At 33.5% G+C, this 22,746-nt stretch overlaps 2 protein-coding genes across 2 annotated transcripts; both read left to right on the top strand.

Moving 5' to 3' along the window:
* The first annotated feature begins 13,265 nt into the window (after window positions 1-13,265).
* LOC127243008 (ethylene-responsive transcription factor ERF071) lies at window positions 13,266-14,306 on the top strand. The gene is made up of 2 exons (XM_051262841.1): window positions 13,266-13,476; window positions 13,549-14,306. The coding sequence occupies exons 1-2, from the start codon at window positions 13,383-13,385 to the stop codon at window positions 14,112-14,114; spliced, it is 660 nt and encodes a 219-aa protein (XP_051118798.1). The 5' UTR covers window positions 13,266-13,382; the 3' UTR covers window positions 14,115-14,306.
* Window positions 14,307-17,986: 3,680 nt separating this feature from the next.
* Window positions 17,987-20,596, top strand: LOC127242983 (subtilisin-like protease SBT1.5). Its single transcript, XM_051262793.1, has one exon. It carries the CDS (start codon window positions 18,062-18,064, stop codon window positions 20,429-20,431), a length of 2,370 nt encoding a protein of 789 aa, XP_051118750.1. The 5' UTR covers window positions 17,987-18,061; the 3' UTR covers window positions 20,432-20,596.
* Window positions 20,597-22,746: the final 2,150 nt, after the last annotated feature.

The following is a 22,746-nucleotide window of genomic DNA, read 5'->3' on the forward strand; positions in this document are numbered from 1 at the left end:
GGAGGTGCGGTACGATGCGTATAATTTTTCTAAGAAATTTCCACAACACCAACAAAATAACCTACCTCGTGTAATCGGTGTACCATACATTTACGCCTATTTGAAATTTGAAACCCGAGGCGACAGGGAACTTCTTCCCGTGAAACGAAAGTGCTAATCCTAAACCCTAAACCCAGCAGCACAAAATCTTGAAATAAATAAACCCACGTAAATACGACACCTACGGACTACTCAAATATGTCGAACCTCCATAAAACCGAAAGCGGAAGTGAAATTCTGGCGTATCGTGAACGACGAAATGAGGTGGGTAAAGGCGTTCTCGCTGCCTCCCGGTTAATGTCGACCCTCGCCGAGATCTACAGAGACGGATGTTTCCCTTGTTGCCCTCTGGAACTTGGATCTGTAACAGAGAAGAAAGAAGTGGTGGAAGGAGGAGGGTAGCGTTTTCACATCAAGGGGAGAAGGAGGTGGAAGGGTGGGTGGGATGATAAATGCAAGGAGTCTGTTCAAATCGCGTTGGTCAAATCCTACGAGACCTAGGCTGACATAATTGTCTCCCCTATTGTAGTCTCGCGCCCAAATGACGCTACACAGTAACCAAACAGTGGGTTTGCGAGAAATGTGCCAAAGGAACAGACCTTATGAAAATTATATTCCCTCCGTCCCATTTGTCCATCCCAAAATAAAGATATCATTTCCTTATTTAGTAATTGTACTATCTACCTAACATATTTAATATCTTTACAACTTTTAACATATTACACAAATGCCATTACTTTTATATCACACAATCTAATATGGGCATTTTTGTCTTTTTCACTATAAATCAATATAATACTAATATTAAAAAATCTTTGTGTAAAAAATAAATATTACTCTTCTTTCGGGATGGAAGTAGTATTATTTTTCATAATGAAAATAAAAATTTATAAATAGACTTCATATGCAAACTCAATGGAACCATAAACAAGTTAACTTAATAGATATAAATAATTAAAAATATATTAATAAAAGTAACGATAATACAATATAAATAATTACTTCTCCCGTTTCACTTAATTTATCCCGCTTTTTTTTATTTCTGTTCGTCCCACATAATTTGTCATTTTTTTTGGAAATATAATTATATATTTTAATCACATTTTAAAATTCATAATTTATATTTTTTATTTAAATAAAACTATATAGTCATCTTAATCTATAATTATTTTTTATTAATAAATTTTTTAATTACTTACTAATTACATAATACCTAAAACTCTGTATCTAAACTAAATGAGACTAGTTGGGACAGAAGGAGTATAAATTAAAACTATAATAGCTAATCAATTTAATTAAAATTAAAAAATTATAAATTGACAAAATAGCAAAACTGTTTAATGTAATTTGCAAAACTTGCTAAAACCCATATGGTCCTAAAATTCAAATTTACATACTTGTGATTTTGAAAACGTTACACACTCACCTTAGATTCAAAACAAAATTTAAATCGTATAGCATAAAATCCGCTTAAAAGAAGGACTACATTTCATCATTGGAAACCATAAAGCTTTCATCCGACATTAATATCTAAAAAATCGTTCATAAACAAATCCTCCCAAACTGCCACAACTGATTAAATGAATACAATTCAAGATTCATAATTTATAGAGGAAAAAAAAGTCGGCTACTAACCAATTCTAAAACTATAGAGATTCAATTCACTAACTCGAGCGCAATAGAAAAAAGTGAAATCAAGGCAATAAAAAAGTCTTAAGATTGAAACACCTACCCACCTGCTGGGAGTGAGCCAATTTAACATTAGTACGATATTGTCCGCTTTGGGATGAGTCCGCACGTATTTTTGTATTTTACTTCATCCAAAAAGCCTTGTAGTAGTGGAGTTAATGTGAAACTTATATAATGTTAATTTTTCTACACATTTTTGCAATGTGGGACTTGAGTTTGCACCTCAACAATCTCCCCTCAAACAAAGGATTAACAAATAGATCTTCCCTCAAATGATATTCCACTGATCTGCACGCCTTGGGCCACCTTAACCACATTGCAGATTTCAATCACGAGGTCTACAAGGGCGGGGCTTCCTACAACCATAACCAATGTCCAATACCACCCAGTTCACTTCACCATCGAACCAACCTCTGATACCAAGATTGTTGGTATGGTTTTTGTCCGACCCGTAAGACTCGAACCCAACCCGATTCGTGAATTGACCCGATCCACCAAAATATATTCTAAATCCGATTCTCTCCCATCAGTTTAGACCGATTAACCATTCCCCCAAATCTGTTCCTATACCGATGCGATAAAATCAGGTTTGAATCTCCTCGTTTGAATCCCGTTTGTTCCGATCCTATCGTTTTCTCAACAGGTTTGCTTCTATCCCTAAACTTCTGGGTGTTTATCTTATTTCCACTTCCTCTATATATATGAGTTTGTTCTATTCTTTAAAGAACCAAGTGAAATCGATGTCTGGGTGTTCTTCTGTGGCGGTTCTGTTCAATCTTATCCCAACTTAATCAGTTTGATTTTTGTCCATCGGTCCGGGTTCTTTTCGGTACCAACAATCAAAACTTTGTGGTGTCGGCAACATAGGAAAACTTGGAGTTTGGTGAATGGAGTGGTTGTGATCTTAGCCGACTACTTCGATCAAACTTTTGTTTCAACTTCTTGATTCTCTCTTTAGATTCTTGAAATTACTTAATCTTGTAATCCATTAATAATTTCTGTCGAGAATCTTTATTTTACAGATTTACAAGTGTCCCAAATCGATCCAAAACTCAATATTGGTATAAGAGCCTTCATTAAGGATTGAACACGTGACTATTCTGCAATTCTACGGGTGAATCAAAAATTGCTAAAATTGGCCTAGATCAGTAATTGATGGCTAACACTTGAATTTCTATGTGTTAGATAATTATAGGGTATTCGTGATTGATTCTATATGATTAATTGTGTGACACTACTATCACGTAACTGACTACTCGAAGAGCGAGTAAATAGCTGCCAACTGATAGTTACTGAATTCTTGCCTGACATACTTGGTTGTGTGCGTGAGTTGGCTATTACGTATCAAGTTGTTCCTAAAAAGAGTAGGTAGTTGACCACTAATAGCCATTGTATGTGACCGTGTGAAATATTTGTCAATATGTCGTTTGTGTTTTCTTTCAATATTGCACTATTCGATAGAAAAATTGATTTTTCAATTTGACCACAAAAAATGAGAGGACTTTTAGTAACTCAAAAAGTTTCCAAAGCAATTAATGGTGATTATAATGCGTTAATGACTGATGGAAGAAAGACTGAAATAAATTAATGTGCTTATTTTCTGATTTTCTTAAACTTATGTGATTATGTGAATATGAAAGTAGGAAAACTTAATTCTACAAAAGAATTGTGGGAAAGATTAGAAGAACTATAGATGGAAAAATCTTTGCCAAACAAACTGTTTTTAATCGAAAACTTTTTCTGATTTAAACTTGATTTGAATCGAAACATTGATGAAAATTTAGATGTTTTTACAAACTTAATTCAAGATATAAAACGGACAGACGGTAAGAATATTAATGAATATACCTCTATTGTTATTTTGAATGCAATTCATGATTCTTACTCAGATGTTAAGTCTGTTATCAAATATGAAAGAGATAGTATAAATCTTAAAATTGTCATGAATGGATTTAAAAGTGAAGAACTTGACTTGTATGCAAATAAAAGTAATAAACATACTACTGATGAAGTGATGTTTGTTAGGGGTAGGTCACAAGTCAAAATAAATACAGAATATCAAAAAAATAAAAGAAAGAGAAATGAGATATTTAGGTCTAAGTCTAGGCCTAAGAATAGAAGATGTAACAACTGTGGGGAACCCAATCATTATGCTAAACAATGTCCACATTCTAAAAACTTTAGAAACTAACAGAATGAACATGCTAATATGATTATAGAAAATGAATATGTAGGAGATGTTTTCATGGTTAAAGGAAATTGTGCTGCTGTTAATACTATATGTGCTAACGATTGGTTACTTGATTTTGCGTGTACTTTTTACATGTCTCAGTTGAGAAACTTGTTTTCAAACTATAGGTCTATTTCGTATGCTAGTGTTTCAATGACAAATGAAAAACTTTGTAAAGTTGGTGGTATAGGTGATATTTGTCTAAAGTTCAACTCTAGCTTTGTGTTAACCTTAAGAAATGTTATACATGTTCCTGACTTGTGTAATAACTTGGTTCATGTGCTGCACTAGATGAAAGTGGATTAATAGGAAAATAGGAAAATTGTGTTATGAAAGTCTTAAAGGGGTCATTTGTTGCGTTTAAGGCTGTTAAACAAAACAATTTATACGTTGCTTATGCTGAACCAATTTGTATGTCAAATGTGAATTCTGTTGCTAATGATAAAATTGAATTGTGGCATAGAAGATTATGTCACATTAGTGATAAACGTTTTGAAATCTTAGAGAAAAATGGTTTTTTTAGAAATGATATGATTACTACTGTGTCTTTTTGTGACTTGTGTGTTTATGGTAAGCAGCATAGGGTAAAATTTGAGTTGTCTCATGTCCCTAAAAAGTGCCTAAATGTAAGGATGTGCTTGAATATTTGCTTGCTGATGTGTGAAGTCCTGCTCATGTTCCTACTCAAGGTGGGAATCATTACTTCCTATCAATAATTGATGAATTTTTTCAAAAAGTTTGGATTTTTCTATTAAAATAAAAATCAGATGTTTTTGAAAATTTTCAAGCATGGAAAAGGTTAATAGAAACCCAAACAGATAAGCATATTAAATGTTTGAGAACAAATAATGGTATTGAGTTTTGCAATAAATGGTTTAATTCATTATGTGTTAACTCAGGTGTTGTTAGTGTGACACCGCCGGAGTTGGGCTGTTGCTTGGCCAACTCCTGTGTGTGGATGATCCGGCATTGGGCCATCCAAATTTGATTAGAGGTTAAATGGATTGAATAGAATACTTATGCCAACAATGTGCATATTATTTTTCGGGAGCTCTACCGAAAGAATTTTAAAGTTAAATGTGCTTACCCTAGAGTAATTTGAGGATGGGTGACCCCCCAGAAATCCCTGGTGCGCATGAGTAAGGACAAAAAGGCACTGAAATGACTCGTGTTAACCTGAGGGGCCAGTCTATGATTTCGATATGCTCGAATTCGCGTTGTTTGCGGGTCGGAGTGTCACAGTTTGACATAGAACAGTTCTTTAAACAACCCAACATAATGGGGTGGCGAAACGAATGAATCGAACTCTTATCGAAAAAGTGAGGAGCATGTTAAACTCCTCGGTTCGTTCAAAGAGTTTTTAAGGGGAAACTTCAATTATGGCTGCATATTTGATTAATAGGTCTCCTTCTGTGCCACTTGGGGATAAGTGTCCGCATGTGCTTTATATAAAATTAATAAACTTGAACTTAGAGTTGTGAAATGCATTTTCTTAGGTTATTCTTTACGGTTAAAAGAATATAGGTTGTGGTTAAAATATGAAGTAAGTTTCAAGGTACTAATTAGTAGAGATGTCATTTTTAATGAAAATGAAATGTCTTGTCTGAATGTGCCAAATACTGAAATTAACTTGACTTCTAATGAGGTTGAGCCAAATAAGGTGGAACTAAGTAAATTGGAAAATTCTAAAAAACTACATGAAAAATCTGATTCTCATGATAAGTTGTTTGAAAATGCCTTACCTAATGCTGAAAATTTTGAATCAAAATATAAAACATAGAAAAACTACCAATTAGCGAGAGATAGGACTAAGAGAATCACTAAGCAACCATCTAGATCTGATGAATACGATTTGACTTCATATGCTTTTAGTGTATTCAAGACATTAGATGGAAACAAACCTAAGTGCTATGATGAAGCTTTTAAATCTAAATATGGAGAAAAATGGTTAAATGCATTGTGTGATGAAATGAATTCCTTGCATGTTAACGTGGATTCTTGTTCCTAGGCCTACTAATTGTTCTTTTATTGACTACAAATGAATTTTTAAAGTAAAAAATGAAAATGATAATGTCAGATTTAAAGTTAGGTTGGTAGAAAAAGAGTTCACCCAAAAAGAAATGATTGATTAAAACTGAATTTTTCTCACATGTGGTCAAATATACTACTGTTAGGATTATGTTTGTCTTAGTTGCTCACTTTAATTGTGAATTAAAACAAATGGATGTTAAATTTGCTTTCCTATATAGTGATCTAAGTTAGAACATTTACATGAAACAACTTGATGATTTTGTAGATAAAATTAAGTATAATCATGTGTGTCTACTACAAAAATATTTCAAACGGCTTAAAACAATCACCAAGATAGTGGAACATTAAGTTTGATGAGTGCATGGGATCTTTGAAATTTGCAAGAAGTGATTTTGATCATTGCTTGTATTTTATGAGATCAAATGATGTTCCTATTTTCTTAGTTATTTATGTGGATGACATGTTATTGATTAGTCCTTGTATGAATAGTATCAAGCATGCTAATGATTGTTTAAGCAAGAAGTTTGACATGAAATATTTGGGTGATGCAAAAAACATTCTTGGTATGAACATTATTAGAGATAGAGCTGCTTCTACACTTTTGTTGAATCAATTTGCATACATTGAAAAAATCTTCATAACGATTTTGTATGTGTAATGGAAAGTCTATCAATGTGCCTTTAGCTTCCCAATTTTGTGCTAAGAAAAGAACAATGTCCTAAGTCTGAATTTGTTATGAATTACATGAAAGATGTGCCATACTCGAGTGCTATAGGTTATGTAATGTATTTGATGATTGGCACTAAATGTGATATTGCATACTCTGTTAGTTGTTTAAGTCGTTTCATGTACAATCCTGGAACTGACTATTAGAATGCAGTCAAGTGGTTAGTTAGATATTTATGTGGTACATGTAACTTAGGGCTAAAATTCGAAAATTGTGTTGAAGGAGTAAAATTGAAAGGTTATGTGGATTCTAACTATGCGAACGATAGAGACTATAGGAAATCTACAACAACTTTTGTGTTCACTTTGTGTGGATCATGTATAAGTTGGAAATCCCAACTCCAACATATTGTTGCTCTATCTACTATTGAATCATAATATGTTTCTATAACTAGTCTTTAAAGGAAACGCTATGACTAAAAGGTTTGCTTTCTGAAATTGAAATACTGTGTGACAATGTGACAGTCTATTTTGATAGTTAGTCTGGAATCCAATTATGCAAAAATTCTATTTTTCATGATGGAACCAAACACATAAATATTAGGTTTCATTTTATACGCGACATGGTTGAAAAAGGGTTAGTTCAGCTTGAAAACATATATTTTCAATTTAATCCTGCTGATATTAGAACCAAATATTTGTCTGTTTCTAAGTTTAAGTCATATTTGAATGTATTAAATTTTGATACGTTTGATTAGAACCATATTTGTTCCCTTTGATAGCATGTATTATTTCTCTGTGATTAATATATGTTATACTGGATTGACTTCATGTTTAGATTACAGGAATAATGGCGATGATGATAACATGTTCGCACTCCTGATTGCCCTCCAAAGTAACCATGATGGTCGACCAAAACCAGGTGGAGATTGTTGGTATATTTTTTATCCGACCCGTAAGACCCAAACCCGACCCGATTTGTGAACCGACCTGATCCACCAAAATATAATATGAATCCGATTTTCTCCCATCAGTTTAGACCGGTTCACATTTCCCCAAAATATGTTCTTATACCGATGCGATAAAATCAGGTTTGAATCTCTTCGTTTGAATCCCGTCTGTTCCGATCCTATCGTTTTCTCAACAAGTTTGCTCCTATCCTTAAACTTATGGGTGTTTATCTTTTTCCCACCTCCTCTACATATATGGGTTTGTTATATTCCTTAAAGAACCAAGTGAAATCAATGTTACGGTGTTCTTTTGTGGCGGTTTAGTTCAACTTTATCCCATCTTAGTCAGTTCGATTTCTGCCCATTGGTCCGGGTTCTTTTGGGCACCAACGATCAAAACTTTGTGGTGTGGCAACATAGGAAGACTTGGAGGTTGGTGAAGGGAGTGATTGTAATCTGAGCCGATTGTTTCGATCAAATTCTTGTTTCAATTTTTTGATTCTTTATTTAGATTCTTGAAATTACTTAATCTTTTAATCCGCTAATAATTTCTGTCGAGAATATTTATTTTGCAGATTTACAGGTGTTCCAAATCGATCCAAAACTCAACACCACCCACTGCCCCGGGTCGCAGTGAAAGAACTCACCATCAGCAATAAAGTGAGGAGAATGAAACTGTAATTTCCTTAAGTCGCTTTTCTTATTTATTTCTCTTCTCGCCACTGCCGCCAGAATCCTCCAAAAAAATCCAAGTCAATATTTAACTAAAAATAAACTTGAAATTATAGATATTATTACGGCGAAAATGGAAATTGAAAACCAAACAAACATGATAAAGTTTTCATGGACGACTCTAATTGACTTTCGTCCAACGAATTCTTGTCAACGATCGATTCAATCGATGACAACGGAACTTTCTTCGGTAGTCAACGATTAAGTTCCAGTATGGTACGATTGGATAGTAGCAGTTCTTCGAATCTGGCGTCGAGCAGACCGATGATGGCCTTTTCTCCGAGCAAATGAGTTAAAAAGGAAGAGATGAATTTTGACTTTTGGCTTTTGGTCAAATTAATAAAATTAAACGTATGTCTTACCACCTCCGTTAATACTTAACAGAAAGCGTATTTTTTGCATTGTTTTCAAAGCCTCAACTAGATAAATTAAAATTTTAGAATTACATGGAATTTTTAGCCATATTCGCAAACTACACGGAGATTATTGCTATTTTGCCTTTATAAATTAAAATGTATAATATATATTTTTTTATTTAAAAAAATGAAAATAATTTGAAATGTGTGACGTACATAATCAGCCATATAAACACGACGTGTGGATAGCTAAAAAAGAGTAATTTTTTCACTATTTTAAAAAATTTTCAAAAATTCAAAATTAAAGATTTATTTTAAATGCCATTTCAACTTCACAAATTTAAAAAAGAGAAAATGTCATAAACTATTGAAATTGACTGTGATTATTTTATTATTTTTTTTATAACTATATTATAATTTAATTTATTATAAGAATATAATAATCTCATATAATGTATTGTATTCAATAATTATTTAATTCAAAATTAATGGTATAATTAAGCACAGAAACAATAGCAAATGAGACAAACCCTAAACTTGATGTCCATATTTATACACAGTATATAAAAAGTGACAAACGACTGGTGAGTGATTGTTATTAGGGGAAGTCGTTGCATGGGAAAATAATTTAACTTTTAAGGTCGACTGACTATGCTATTTTAATTAATCTATATTTAATTTATTCAAAATAATAAATATTTACTATCTTTTTTAATGACTATAATAAAAAAACTAATTAATTAATTAAGGCCGGCAATTTTGTGGTGCAGTGATCACTATATATATACATTTAATGAGATTTAAAATCTTTGAAACACGTAATAAGCAAATGAAATTTATGGTGTCCTTGTTTGTGTGATTTTGTACGTTTTTTCCTTTTTAGGGTTTTTTTTTTTTTTCAAAATAAAAATAAAGTTTGGATCACGTAATTTTTAAATAAAAAGATTCAAATATAATATTTTTAACTTGGTTGTGTTAATAATATACTCCCTCCGTCCCACCGAAATTGAATCATTTGATTAGGGATACCGTATTTAAGGTAAGGATGTTTAATTAGTTAATAATACTTAATTATGATATTATTTTTTATATAATTAATAATATTTATAGTTTGAAAGTAAATTTAATATATATGATTAAAAAAATCAAAATATATATTTAAATATTTAAAAATTATAGAGCAATCAAAAAATATATGTAATATGAATATCATTTTGTAGAGAATAAAATTTTCTAAATAAAAAAATATTTTTGTTTATTTATAATTAACATAAATCAATTTTATAAAGATATGTAGTTTTAAATATAGATAAAAATATTTATTTTTTTAAAGAGAGAAATAGAAATAAAGGGGTTTTGAGTGGTCCTACGTCTATATGTTATGTAGTTAATTAAGTTGATTTATATTTGTTAAATATGTTTAAATTTAATAAATTTTTACCAAAAATAGAAATATATCAATTATTACGGAACATAAAAAATAAAAATAATGTCAATTGTAGTGTAACGGAGGGAATATTTAATAAACAGAGTTGGATTTGTCACAGTAAATAAATAACACACTAGTCTTTAAAGATATATATATAGAGAGAGAGAGTGAGAGAACTCGAGTATTTTTAAAAATAAATAAATTAATCACCAATTAATAATGCATTCAATAGCAATGAGCTAAAGAAGATCCAACCCAATTTAAAAATGGGCCCATTTATGTGGGCTTCATATGTGCAAGCTAGGCCCAAAATTCAATTTATCAATGTCGCAATTTTTCAATTTCGATTTCCAAAATAATAACAAAAAATACTTCTCGGTCATGCAAAAATATGTGTTCATTTGACCAGACATAGATTTTAATAAAAGTGAGTACTAATTGTTATATTTTCTTTTTATAGTAAAAAATTGTACAAAAATTTAATAATTTTTAACTTAAAAATAACGAAAATATTTTTCAATGACCACCAAAAAGGAAAATAAACATAGATTTGAACGACATAAGTACAAATTTTTTTATAAAATAGTAAAAGAACTTTGTATATTCATTATAAAAAATCAAAAAATTATTATAAAAAGTAAAAAAAAAATCCAATATTCAATTAAAAATATTAATACTATATTTTATATTTTTGATACAGTTTTCTATACCATATTTTAAAAATTATTTTATAAGCTGGGTGAACTAAGTCAATAAATACTGGCATGTAATAATAATAATCAGATAAACTGAAGTCATATATCATATGGTGAACGTCGGCGAAAATTCATGCCAGAAAGTCACGAGCATTGGAAGTTACTTCTCATTGAGCTGTTCGGGCCGGGCCGGGCCGGGCCTTGGCTCCTTAACATGGAAGACAGCTTTCAGGTCAAAGACAGGCCCGTCGTTAATAATAGTAACTTATATATAAGCTTGGGTATCCGACATTTGATGTTTACGGTTTATAGAGCTGTTAAACGAATCGAGTTGTTTGTGAATTTGACTCGTTCGATTCGATTTGGTTCGATTAAAGTTCGTTTGCGAACGTTAACGAGTCGAGTCGAATAATATAAATAAACTCATTTGGTAAACGAACGAGCCTAAATTTTGTTCGCGAACGATTCGTTTAAATAATATATTTATTATAAATATTGTATATACATATAAAATTATAATTTATAAATAAATAAAATATTAATTCAAAATATATAAATAAAATAATTTTAAATTTTTTTTATAATTTATATATAAATTTTAAAAAATAAGACAAATGAGTTCGAACGAATACTTAATCGAATCTAAATGAGCCGAACACGAACACGAGCTCAAACAACAAAAATTCTTAACGAGCCAAGCTCGAACACTACGAACGAGCACGAAAGCTTAACGAACAAACACGAGCTTTGTTCGCAAACGTTAACGATCACTTAAAATTTAATTTGGTTCGGATCGTTAACAGCTCTAACAATTACGGAGGGTGAGGGAAACTAAAAACAAAAATGTCATTTTTTTTATTTAATAATTCTATTAACTATTTAATATAATAAATATTTTTATAATATATTATAAAATTTATTATTTTTATATTATACAATATTAATAATAATATTTTTATCATTTTTATTATAAATTAATATAATATTAATATTAGAAAATTAATTAAAAATAATAATACTATTATTCCGAGATAAAGAAATATATATATATATATTATATTTTACAGTTGTAATAAATTATCCTCTTTAATTACAATTTTATTATCATATTATTTTCATACTTTTTATTTTATTCGATGTTGTGGTGCTAAAAAACAAAAGGGTAGATGGTATCAAATTAATAAAATGTGAATGGCAGACAAACCCCCTAATAAGGGTTAGTAGCAAGAACTTATAGGACTTATTATATTATATCCTTTTAGTTTTAATTTTTTACTCTCTCAGTCATGTAAATATGTGTTTATTTAACTGAGCACAAATTTTAATAAAAATGAATAATAATTATTAATTTTTTTTATATTAAAAATAATACAAAAATAAAATAATTTTTTACTAAAAAAAAAAAAGAGAATATTTTTCGATAACAACCCAAAAAAAAGTAGTCATAGATTTGAATGACCGATGAACTATTTTTTTAACTCATTATCTTGAAGTCGTTGCTCTAAGTGCAGACAAAATTTGGAGGAGTCGAAATTTGAAATCATAAACTCATGGTCACGAATCAATTCTCACACTACTTAGGGTGTGTTCGTTCGTAAGATTTTGCCTATTCATTAAATTTTTTCCACTCAAAAATATCAAATCAAACACTTATTTTTTATTTTTTATATTATACTATAAATTAATTTTACATTCAAAACATCACATCAACATCTATTTATATCACATCATATTACTATTACAATTCAAAATTTTTACTATTCAAATCTCAACTCAAAATCCAAACCTCCAAACAAAACACCCCGTAAGTGTTTGCCAATATATGATATCTAGATAAACTTATTTATAAATTCATTCCAAAGCAGCTCTGTTTACAATAACATACTTTTATTCATTTGACACTATTATTTTTTCAAAAAATATTACATTAAATATATTTTTTCTCTCATAAAACATAAAATCAAATATTAACATTTTACTTTTTTTTCAATCTTCCAAATTTCCAAAAACGTTAAAAAAACCCTTATTTAAACATACCCAAAGTATTTGAAATTTGTATTAGTATCATTTATTTATAAATAGAAGATTACAAGTTGTAAAAAACACCAGCAGTAGTGTGTAGGTGAGATTAATCAATCATACATATATATATATATATATGGGTAAACTGTTTTTTTAGTCTGTAACTGGACTCTTTTATCATTTTAATCCCGTAAATGAAGTTTGTCGCAAATTAGTTTCATAAATGAAAATTTTTTGCTGTTTTAGTCTTCCGGGACCGAAAACACACGCGTAGCTCGCCGGAAAATGCGTGTCCGCACCAGGTCAACCACATCTGACAAACACGTGAATTTTATTATTATTTTATTATTTTTTTTCATCCTCATCAGCATCCTCATCCTCACATATATATATATATATATATATATAACCATGATCAGCTTAATTCACAATTACTATTATATATAATAATCAGTAATCAATTGCAGCTGGTTCCATCCAATATTTCGCGATTATCTATTAACTATCTTAATTTAATCAAGAAGAGCAGTGCAGAAGGTAATAATGTGCGGTGGTGCAATTCTGTCCGGCCTCATTCCCCGCCGTGTCGGTGGCGGTGGCGGTGGCGAAGACTTCTGGCCAACCGCCACTCCTGCAGGTAACTAAATATATATATGAGATCAGATGAACGTGAATAATTAGTTTGTTGGTTATTTGTTCTGATCATCAGGACAAGAAGAAGAAGAAGAAGAAGTTAAGTGTGGCGTAAGTGTTAGTAATAAGACGACGACGAAGAAGAAGAAAGGGGTTCGGAAAAACCAGTACAGAGGAATACGGCGGCGGCCCTGGGGCAAATGGGCGGCGGAGATCCGGGACCCCAGAAAGGGCCTCCGCGTCTGGCTCGGGACCTACAACACCGCCGAGGAAGCTGCCCGCGCTTACGACGCCGAAGCTCTCCTCATCAGAGGCTCAAAGGCCAAGCTCAATTTCCCATCCCCCAATCCCAGAAATAATAATAATAATAATCGTAATCACGCTGCCGGAGCCGGAGTCAGAGCTGCCGGCGACCGTAAATCCAACGGAATCAATGGCGATAACTGCGGCAAGGCGGCGGCGGAGAAAGAGAAAGAGGATCAAGTGCAGAAGCTGTCGGAGGAGCTGATGGCGTATGAAAACTACATGAAGTTCTATGAGATACCTTACCTCGACGGCCACTCGCCGGATCAGGATCAGGAGACCAATCCGCCGCCGGAGACGATGACGATGATGCAGCTCTGGAACTTCGATGAGGGCTAACCTAACCTAACCACGGCCGTACCTATCGATCGAAGAACTTAATTATAATTAATTAAATAATTATTTCATTGTATTGTTTTTCCTACCTCCAATTATTTGTTTTCTTTCTTTTTCCCTTTGTTTGTTGTGTAATTTAATTTCATTTTAATATTCTTATTTTGTCCAAATAATGTTATGCATACATTCTTTTCATTTATAAGGTCATTCTCTCAAGAATTCTTGCGTTTGATGTAAGGAGAAAAAAAAATCCAATATTCACACCAGTGATTTTATTTTCTATATAAAATATTTTTTTTACTAAATGTTGAATATATTCCAGGTAGGATCAATGTTAAAACTTATTTTAATTACCCTCTGTTTAATATCAATTGATTTTAAATTTTAAATTTTAAATTTTAAATTTTTTTAACACTAAAAAAATTAAAATTTATTATTCTCTCGGGCCTACTACCACGTCCACATTATTATTTTTATTCGTCTTATATTTAATGTTATTTTTTTTTGTTTTTAGAAAATAATTATTCCTCTTAATTTTATTTTTAATTAAATTAATTAGTTATTTTAATTTTAATTTATAATTATTTATATTATAAAATAATTATTTTTATAAAAATATATTTAATTATTTACTAATTATATTTATCATAAATGATCGTCTTTACAGTAATCCACGCATATAGCGTCGAAAAGTAAGATTTAGTAGCACACGTCTTTTTAATGCGTTGTTTAGGAATAATTGAATTTGTCAAGATTCCACTTCTGTGAGTATGGCGGCGGGCAAAAAGTCCGTCCGTCCGTCCGTCAGTCAATGTGCATGGTATTGGCAGTTGGCATTAACGGAAACCAGCGGCGCCGTCAGATTTTTACCGCCATATTAAATCTTAATACCGTTAGCGCCGCCTACAGACCCGCCTTTCTACCTTCTACTTTAAGCCTGTGGGCTTTTCTACAAACAATTCTACATTTCTACTGATACTCTATGACTTTGACCGATTGCACAATACAATCTCAATAAAAAAAAAAAAAAAAAAAAAAAAAAAAAAAAAAAACATATAATTTAATTTTTAAATTTAACAATATAATTTGATAGAAAAATAAGATGATAATGGAGAAGTGCAGTCCAATTGGACCAAATCTGTTACTCTAACAGAATATGGGCCGAACCAATTTTCACTTATTTATTGTGGCCCATCTCAGACTGGCCTACCAGGGCCACTATAAGTTGAAATGGGTCCACTAGTAGAGGGCCTTAACTACAACTAAAAAACTTTCACATATTGTTGGCCTCGAAAAACAATTAACTCACGCACAAAAGTAACAAACTTAAAAATCAATATAAAAAAATCCCTCAGCACAAACTAGTTGTTCGTTGGATGATCGAACTGCGAATGAACATACTGGTGATTAAGAACAACAAAAACACAACGAAATGATAACTCAGTTCGGCTGCACCAGGCTACATCTGAGGGTTCTAACCTAGGCGAAACTCACTACTGAAACCATTGAAGCACAGGATATGTGGATACAATCGAGCTACACCATCAAAAAATCTATCTATCCATTTCTTGACGATTTTCCATACTCAACCTATCCCTCAAACCCTTCACTCTCAATGTTTGATTTTTTTCACACTGTTTTTATCTTTCTGATTATCTTACTTATATCACATTTCCACACATTTTTATAATCTAACCAACTCTCCTCACGAATTCCCACTTAACCATATGTTAAAACCGAATAGATTCTTTTTGTTTCACTTATAGGACATCTCAGCACCTGGACTACACTCACCATCATCAATCCGTTTCTGAGACACAGGCTAAATGGGCGTCCTAAACAATTGGATTAAAATGATGAAGACCCAGGCCTCAATTGAAGTCCATATGTTGTCTAGACTGTCTGCCGACATCAATCAAAATCCAAACAAACGACCAATAACAACAGATACCAATTAATCAATTAATTGACAACAAAAGATGAAAATCTAAATTTAATTCAAGTAGTAATTATAGAACATTTTTGGGATTGATTAACAAAAGTCATATAAAAGGAAATTCAAGTTTTTATATGGTCAATGAGTGAAAGGAGTCAAGAATGTGAGCCAAGGCATTACGTTATTAGCACCGAATGCGCCTAATAACTCCATACCCATATTTGCATAAATAGCAACAAACTGTGTGAGTGACACCCAAAGCCAGCCTTCTCCCACATCACTCACGATTCTTTCTTTCAATTCACACCAACCAGATCTTTATAAAAAAATAAAATATAAAAATGCCCTGCATGGGCTTTTCACTAGCATATTTATATGCTGAGTGTAAACTCAAGTCTCATATTAAAATATATAAAAAAAAAACATATGCTTTTTCCGTCTGAAATTAAAGGGTTTTTTTGGAGTTTTGTAGTAAATTTAAAAATAATACTCCCTTTCGTTCCGAAATTATAGTCTTGGTTATGTTGGACACGAGATTTAAGAAATATTGATATTATATTGGTAGTGAGTAAAAAGTATGGGTAAAGATTTTTTTGCCTTTGTGAGTGTATTAGTTTAAAAAAATAGTGGCAATTGTGTAATAATAATGAAAAAGTAAGGGTAGTTTTATAGTGATATGATTATTTATGGAAATGCGACTATTATTTTGGGACGGACAAAAATGGTAAACATGACTATTGTATTGGGACATGGGGAGTAGTACTTCTTTATTTCAATGCAATAGTCTTATTTACTATTTTTGTCTGTTCCAAAATGATGTCTCGTTTTTATAAATACTCATATCACTAAAAAACTATCAATACTTTTTCATTATTATTACACAAAATGCTACTACTTTTTACACTAATACACTCATAAGGGCAAAAATATTTTTTATTCATATTTTTTTTTCAACTATTAATATAATATCAATATTCTTTAAATCTCGTATTCAATACAAATAGAACTATAGTTTTGGGAAGGAGGAGTATTTTATAGGTCAATGGAAATGTGTAATAAATTTTGAAATTTTTGTCCTTTAATTTCATGTATAAAATAATTGTATGTTCAATAGTATGTTTGTAATTTAAGTAGAATTTAAAAGAGTATTTTGATATTAATTTATAGTTATTTTTCTAAAATTAAAAAAAATAGATACTTTAAAATAAACAGACAAAAATTGTAAAAACTGTATTTTAAATTAAGACGAAGAGAGCAACATCCTATAAGTTTACATATGATGAACTCCCTCTTACGAAATTTTTTGAGAGAAATTTAAAAACAAATTGACTCGGCCTAGAACGAACAATATATTAGGGTGTGTTTGTTTGGGGGTTTGGATTTTGAGTTGGGATTTGAATAGTAAAAATTTTGAATTTAAATAATTGTATGATGTGATATAAATAGGTATTGATGTGATGTTTTGAATGTAAAATTGACTTTTAATATAATATAAAAAATAAAAACTAGGTGTTTGATTTGATATTTTTTTAAAAAATAAAATAATAATATATTTAAAATCCAATATCCCAAACAAACACACGTTAGTGTTGAATCCAGCCAGCATCCATTTATACACTACTTTCCACAATTTTATTACCAACATTTAGGTTGTAATGTAAATCAATGGGTGGGTGGGTGTCGAGTAAGAGTGAAAGTGAAAAGAGAGAGTTCCCCCAAATTAGAGTAGAGATGTGATAAAGCTTACCGAATAATAAAGCAGCATTTCCAGCTGCACTCCGACCGAACTAACAGCTTCACATCCTTCGCCTCTTCATTTCTTCCTTTTCTCATTCTCATATTCATATCATCGTTTTTTTTTTGTCTCTCCTCAATTTTTCTTTGTTTCTTGCGTCACCCATCCCCTCTCTCTCTCTATATATCTATGTATGTGTATATATATTCACTGTATATATAGAGCATTGTAAGAAACACAGATACATCATCTTCTTCTTCTTCTTCTTCTGTGTATCAAATGGAAATGGCCCTTTTAGGGGTTTTCCTGTTCCTCTCCATCTCCCTGTCATTTGCTACTTCTGAAATCGATGATGCTCAGACATTCATTGTCAGAGTACAAAACGACCTCAAACCTTCTGCTTTCTCCGACGTGGAGAAATGGTACAGAGCCACTCTTTCATCCACGGCCTCTGCTACTACTACTGCTACTTCGTCGGAATATTCTCAAGAATCAGACGATTTTCTTCACGTTTACAGAACGGTCTTCCATGGCTTCTCTGCTAAATTATCCTCCCAGCAAGCCAAGCTTCTTCAGCAACGGCCGGAGGTTCTCGCCGTCTTGCCTGATCGTCTCCGGCAACTGCACATCACTCGCTCCCCCTACTTCCTTGGGTTATCTGCTAACAACCCCACCGGATTGCTGTCGGAGTCTGACTCCGGTTCCAATGTCGTCATCGGAATATTCGACACCGGAATCTGGCCGGAGCGGCGCAGCTTCAATGACCAAGGACTTGGCCCGATTCCGGCCAATTGGAAAGGGGAGTGTGTGGAAGGACAGAACTTCACCAAAGCGCACTGTAATCGGAAGATCATCGGAGCCAGATACTTCGCCGGCGGTTATGAAGCGCGGCGGGGGAGGATTAACTCGTCGGAGGAGTTTAAATCGGCTAGGGATTCGGAAGGCCATGGAACGCACACGGCGTCTACGGCCGCCGGCAGGGCGGTGGCGAACGCTTCCCTCTTCGGCTACGCCGGCGGCGTCGCCGTCGGAGTTGCGCCGAAGGCGAGAATAGCTGTGTATAAAGTTTGCTGGAAGCATGGCTGTATGGATTCCGATATTCTCGCCGCCTTCGATGCGGCGGCGGAGGACGGCGTGAATATAATCTCAATTTCCGTCGGCGGCGGCGCCGAGCCTTACGTTGCAGACCCGATGGCGATCGGAGCATTTGGCGCGATGGAGAAGGGGATTCTGATAGCTGCTTCTGCCGGAAACGAAGGTCCTACTAAAATGACGGTCACCAACGCCGCGCCGTGGATGACGACCGTCGGCGCTAGCACGATCGACCGGCGGTTTCCGGCGGACCTCACGCTCGGAGACGGCCGGGTTATCAGAGGCGCGTCGCTGTACAGCGGGGAGGCTCCGCCGGAGAAGACGTTCATACCGTTGATCTACGGCGGCAACGCCTCCGCCTCCGCCTCCGCCGGAAGTTACTCCGCCGCCTTATGCACCGCCGCCTCGTTGGACGAGAATTTGGTGCGCGGGAAAATCGTTGTTTGCGAACGCGGCGGCAACGCGCGTGTCGCGAAAGGTGAGGTTGTGAAAATCGCCGGCGGCGTCGGAGTGGTGGTTGCGAACGTACCGCCGACCGGCGAAGGCCTGGTCGCCGACGCTCATTTAATCCCCGGCCTCGCCGTCACGGAATCCGCCGGCCGTACGATCCGCGACTACATAAATTCCGATCCAAATCCGACGGCTACGATGTCGTTTCGCGGCACGGAGTTGGGGGTGAAGCCGGCGCCGGTGGTGGCGTCGTTCTCGGCGAGAGGTCCCAGCCTGGAGTCGCCGTACATACTCAAGCCTGACGTCATCGCGCCAGGTGTCAACATCTTAGCCGCTTGGCCGGATGACGTGTCGCCGACGGAGCTCCCAACCGACACGCGCCGCACGGAATTCAACGTGGCGTCAGGCACGTCAATGTCCTGCCCCCACGTGTCCGGCATCGCCGCCCTGCTAAAAGGCGCCCACCCCGACTGGTCGCCGGCGATGATCCGCTCCGCCCTGATGACCACCGCCTACCGCCGCGACGCCCAACGGAATCCGCTACTCGACGAGAAATCCTACAACGCCTCCACGATTTGGGACTTGGGCGCCGGCCACGTGAATCCAGAAACCGCCGTCGATCCAGGACTGGTCTACGACATAACCGCCGACGACTATCTCAATTTCCTCTGCGCATCGAATTTCACCGGTCGAGATATCCGGCGAATAGCGAGACGCCCGTTCAGTTGCAGCAGGAAGCACCGGCAGCCATGGCAGTTGAACTATCCGGCGATCGCCGTCGAATTCGAGGCGTCGGAGACGATGGAGGGGGAAGTTAACGTTACCAGAACGGTGACGCACGTAAGCGAGACAGCACAGTCAAGCTACGAAGCGACTGTGACGAATCCAGTAGGAGCTACTGTGACGGTAGAGCCTGCAAAACTGGATTTCAAATCCAAGGGTGAGAAGCAAAGCTATACAGTAAAAATAAAAGCAGGGAAGCTGAAAGTGCGGCCGTATCCCGGCACCGCCGTGACGGAGACGGGGACGATCACGTGGTCCGACGGGCGGCGGCACGTGGTGGTGTCTCCGGTGGTAGTGATGTGGAAGCAGGGATTCTATACCTGATGAAATTGTGCATATAGAAGAAAGTTTTAAAGTTGAGTCAGTCTTACATGTGGTTATAACATAAAATGAAGAATCCATGGCAGGGGACTACACTGATGCTTATATTGTATGTCGTTGCTAACATAAAGATGAAGAATCCATGGCATGGAATTTCATTTTTGCTAACCTATAATATATATATACATATATAGGATTATTATCCAGCTGGAGGTAAGAAACTAACCTCAAAATACTACATCGATTATCATTGGATTTTTCCAATCATCTTCGACCTCATTTTCGTCAATGATCACATACTCTCGACAATGGGTGTTGCCGGCAGTGAATTGGAAATTAATCAGAAAATACGGTCGTCTTTGATGTTTATGGACAAGAAAGCTACTCCCAAGGTTGCCGTTTATTTTTTGTACGTAGATTTTTAAATATTAGTATTACAATGGGTTATTGTAAAAATGACAACATGACCCTATTAGTATTGTGTAACATAAAAGTAATAACATTTGTGTAATATAGTGTAAATTGGAAGGGTATTTATTATGTTAGGTAGATAGTACAATTACTAAATTAGAAAATTGTAATATTGTTTTGGGACGGACGAAAATGAAAAATGACAACCTTTCAATGAGATGGGGAGAGTATAATCAAAAATAATTTATACAGTCCACATAATCAACACAGAAGTGCTTAATAATATTGTAGTAAAAACTAGAGGTGACAACTGACATGAGACGCTAATTCAATACAAGCCCGATACGGAATAATTGAGCATGTGTTTGGTTAGCATCTAGTGGCCGATTGATACTATGCTTTCAATTTTTTTTAAAAATAAATTACATTACAATATGGCCACTCAAAATCTATTCAATTTTTTTTTCTTTTTATTTTTTATTTCTCTCCCTTTTATATACAAATTCTCCACTTATTTGTAAAATTAATTTATTTTAATAATAATAAGTATTTATATTATTTATTTGTATTATAAAATTTTTATTATTTACAAAATAATATTCATATTATTTATATTTTATTGATATTCCGTCGTTAAAATAATTAAAGACATATTTTAATTTTTTAATTATATATATATATTCCATCATAAATTAAATATTAACTAAATAAATTAGTTCCAACACAATTTCCAACTCAAAACCTCAATCGCTAACCAAACTACAAATCCAAATAAACAAGTCAAATTAGGATTGAAGTTTTCAACTTGAACCCAATACGAAAATTCGTTTATAATATATTAGTATTTAATTCATATATTTATTATATATATAAAAGAATTTAATTCAATATATATTTTTTAAATTATTAATTTGCATTGAACACAATTTAAATATATTATTTTTAATAGTTTTTATTATTTATTGTGTATGTATACCGCTAATTTTTATTTGACTTAATGACTTATTTTTAAAAATATTAATTATTTTATTATAATTTGGTTTATGAAAATTTGATTTTAAATTTTGATGTTTTTTTAATAAGCATACATATCAAATTTGTGTTAGCAGGGGCGGATGAATCATTTTTGAAATGGTCATATTTAGGAGTGTGTATTCAATTACAACTCATTTTATTGGATTTTTAAAATCTCGGTTCATTCAATTCAAACTTTTAAAATACGGAGGTATTCAATTAAAACTTTTAAAAGTGGCTAAATTGCGGAAAATCTACCCGTGATTTCATAAAATTGCACCAAATCCTCCGTACTTCTAAAACTGCGTCAAACTCCCTCGTGGTTTCATAAACTTTGCGTCTAACCCCCTCAGTGGTCTTTATTTAACGGTATTTAACCTAAATACGCTTAAACTGCGAATAAATTTTAGAATCTCAATTTATAAACCCCTAAAATTACAAATATATTTATTTATTTTTATATTTACCCTAAAGAAATAGTAAACATACTCAAAAATAATTATTTTTCTTAGGTTTTAAGAGTTTATTTTTTACTACTTTTTTAGGCTAAATATATAAAAAATAAATATATTTGTAATTTTAGGGGTTTATAAATTGAGATTTTAAAATTTATTTGCAATTTGAGCGCATTTAGGTCAAATATCGTTAAATAAGGACCGCTGAGGAAGTAAGACGCAAAGTTTATGAAACCACGAACGAGTTTGACGCAGTTTTAGAAGTATGGGGGATTTGGTGCAGTTTTATAAAACCACAGGTGGATTTTGTACAATTTAGTCCTTTAAAATCTCGATGAGGTATTCAATACAAACTTTAAAAATCTTTAAAAATTTTGAGGTACTCAACCGTCCACGAATTTTTAAAGTCTATGAATTTCATTGAATTTTAATGGACAA

The sequence above is a fragment of the Andrographis paniculata genome, unplaced genomic scaffold (assembly GCF_009805555.1).
Source record: "Andrographis paniculata isolate CXL003 unplaced genomic scaffold, ASM980555v1 Contig89END, whole genome shotgun sequence".
Lineage (NCBI taxonomy): Eukaryota > Viridiplantae > Streptophyta > Magnoliopsida > Lamiales > Acanthaceae > Andrographis > Andrographis paniculata.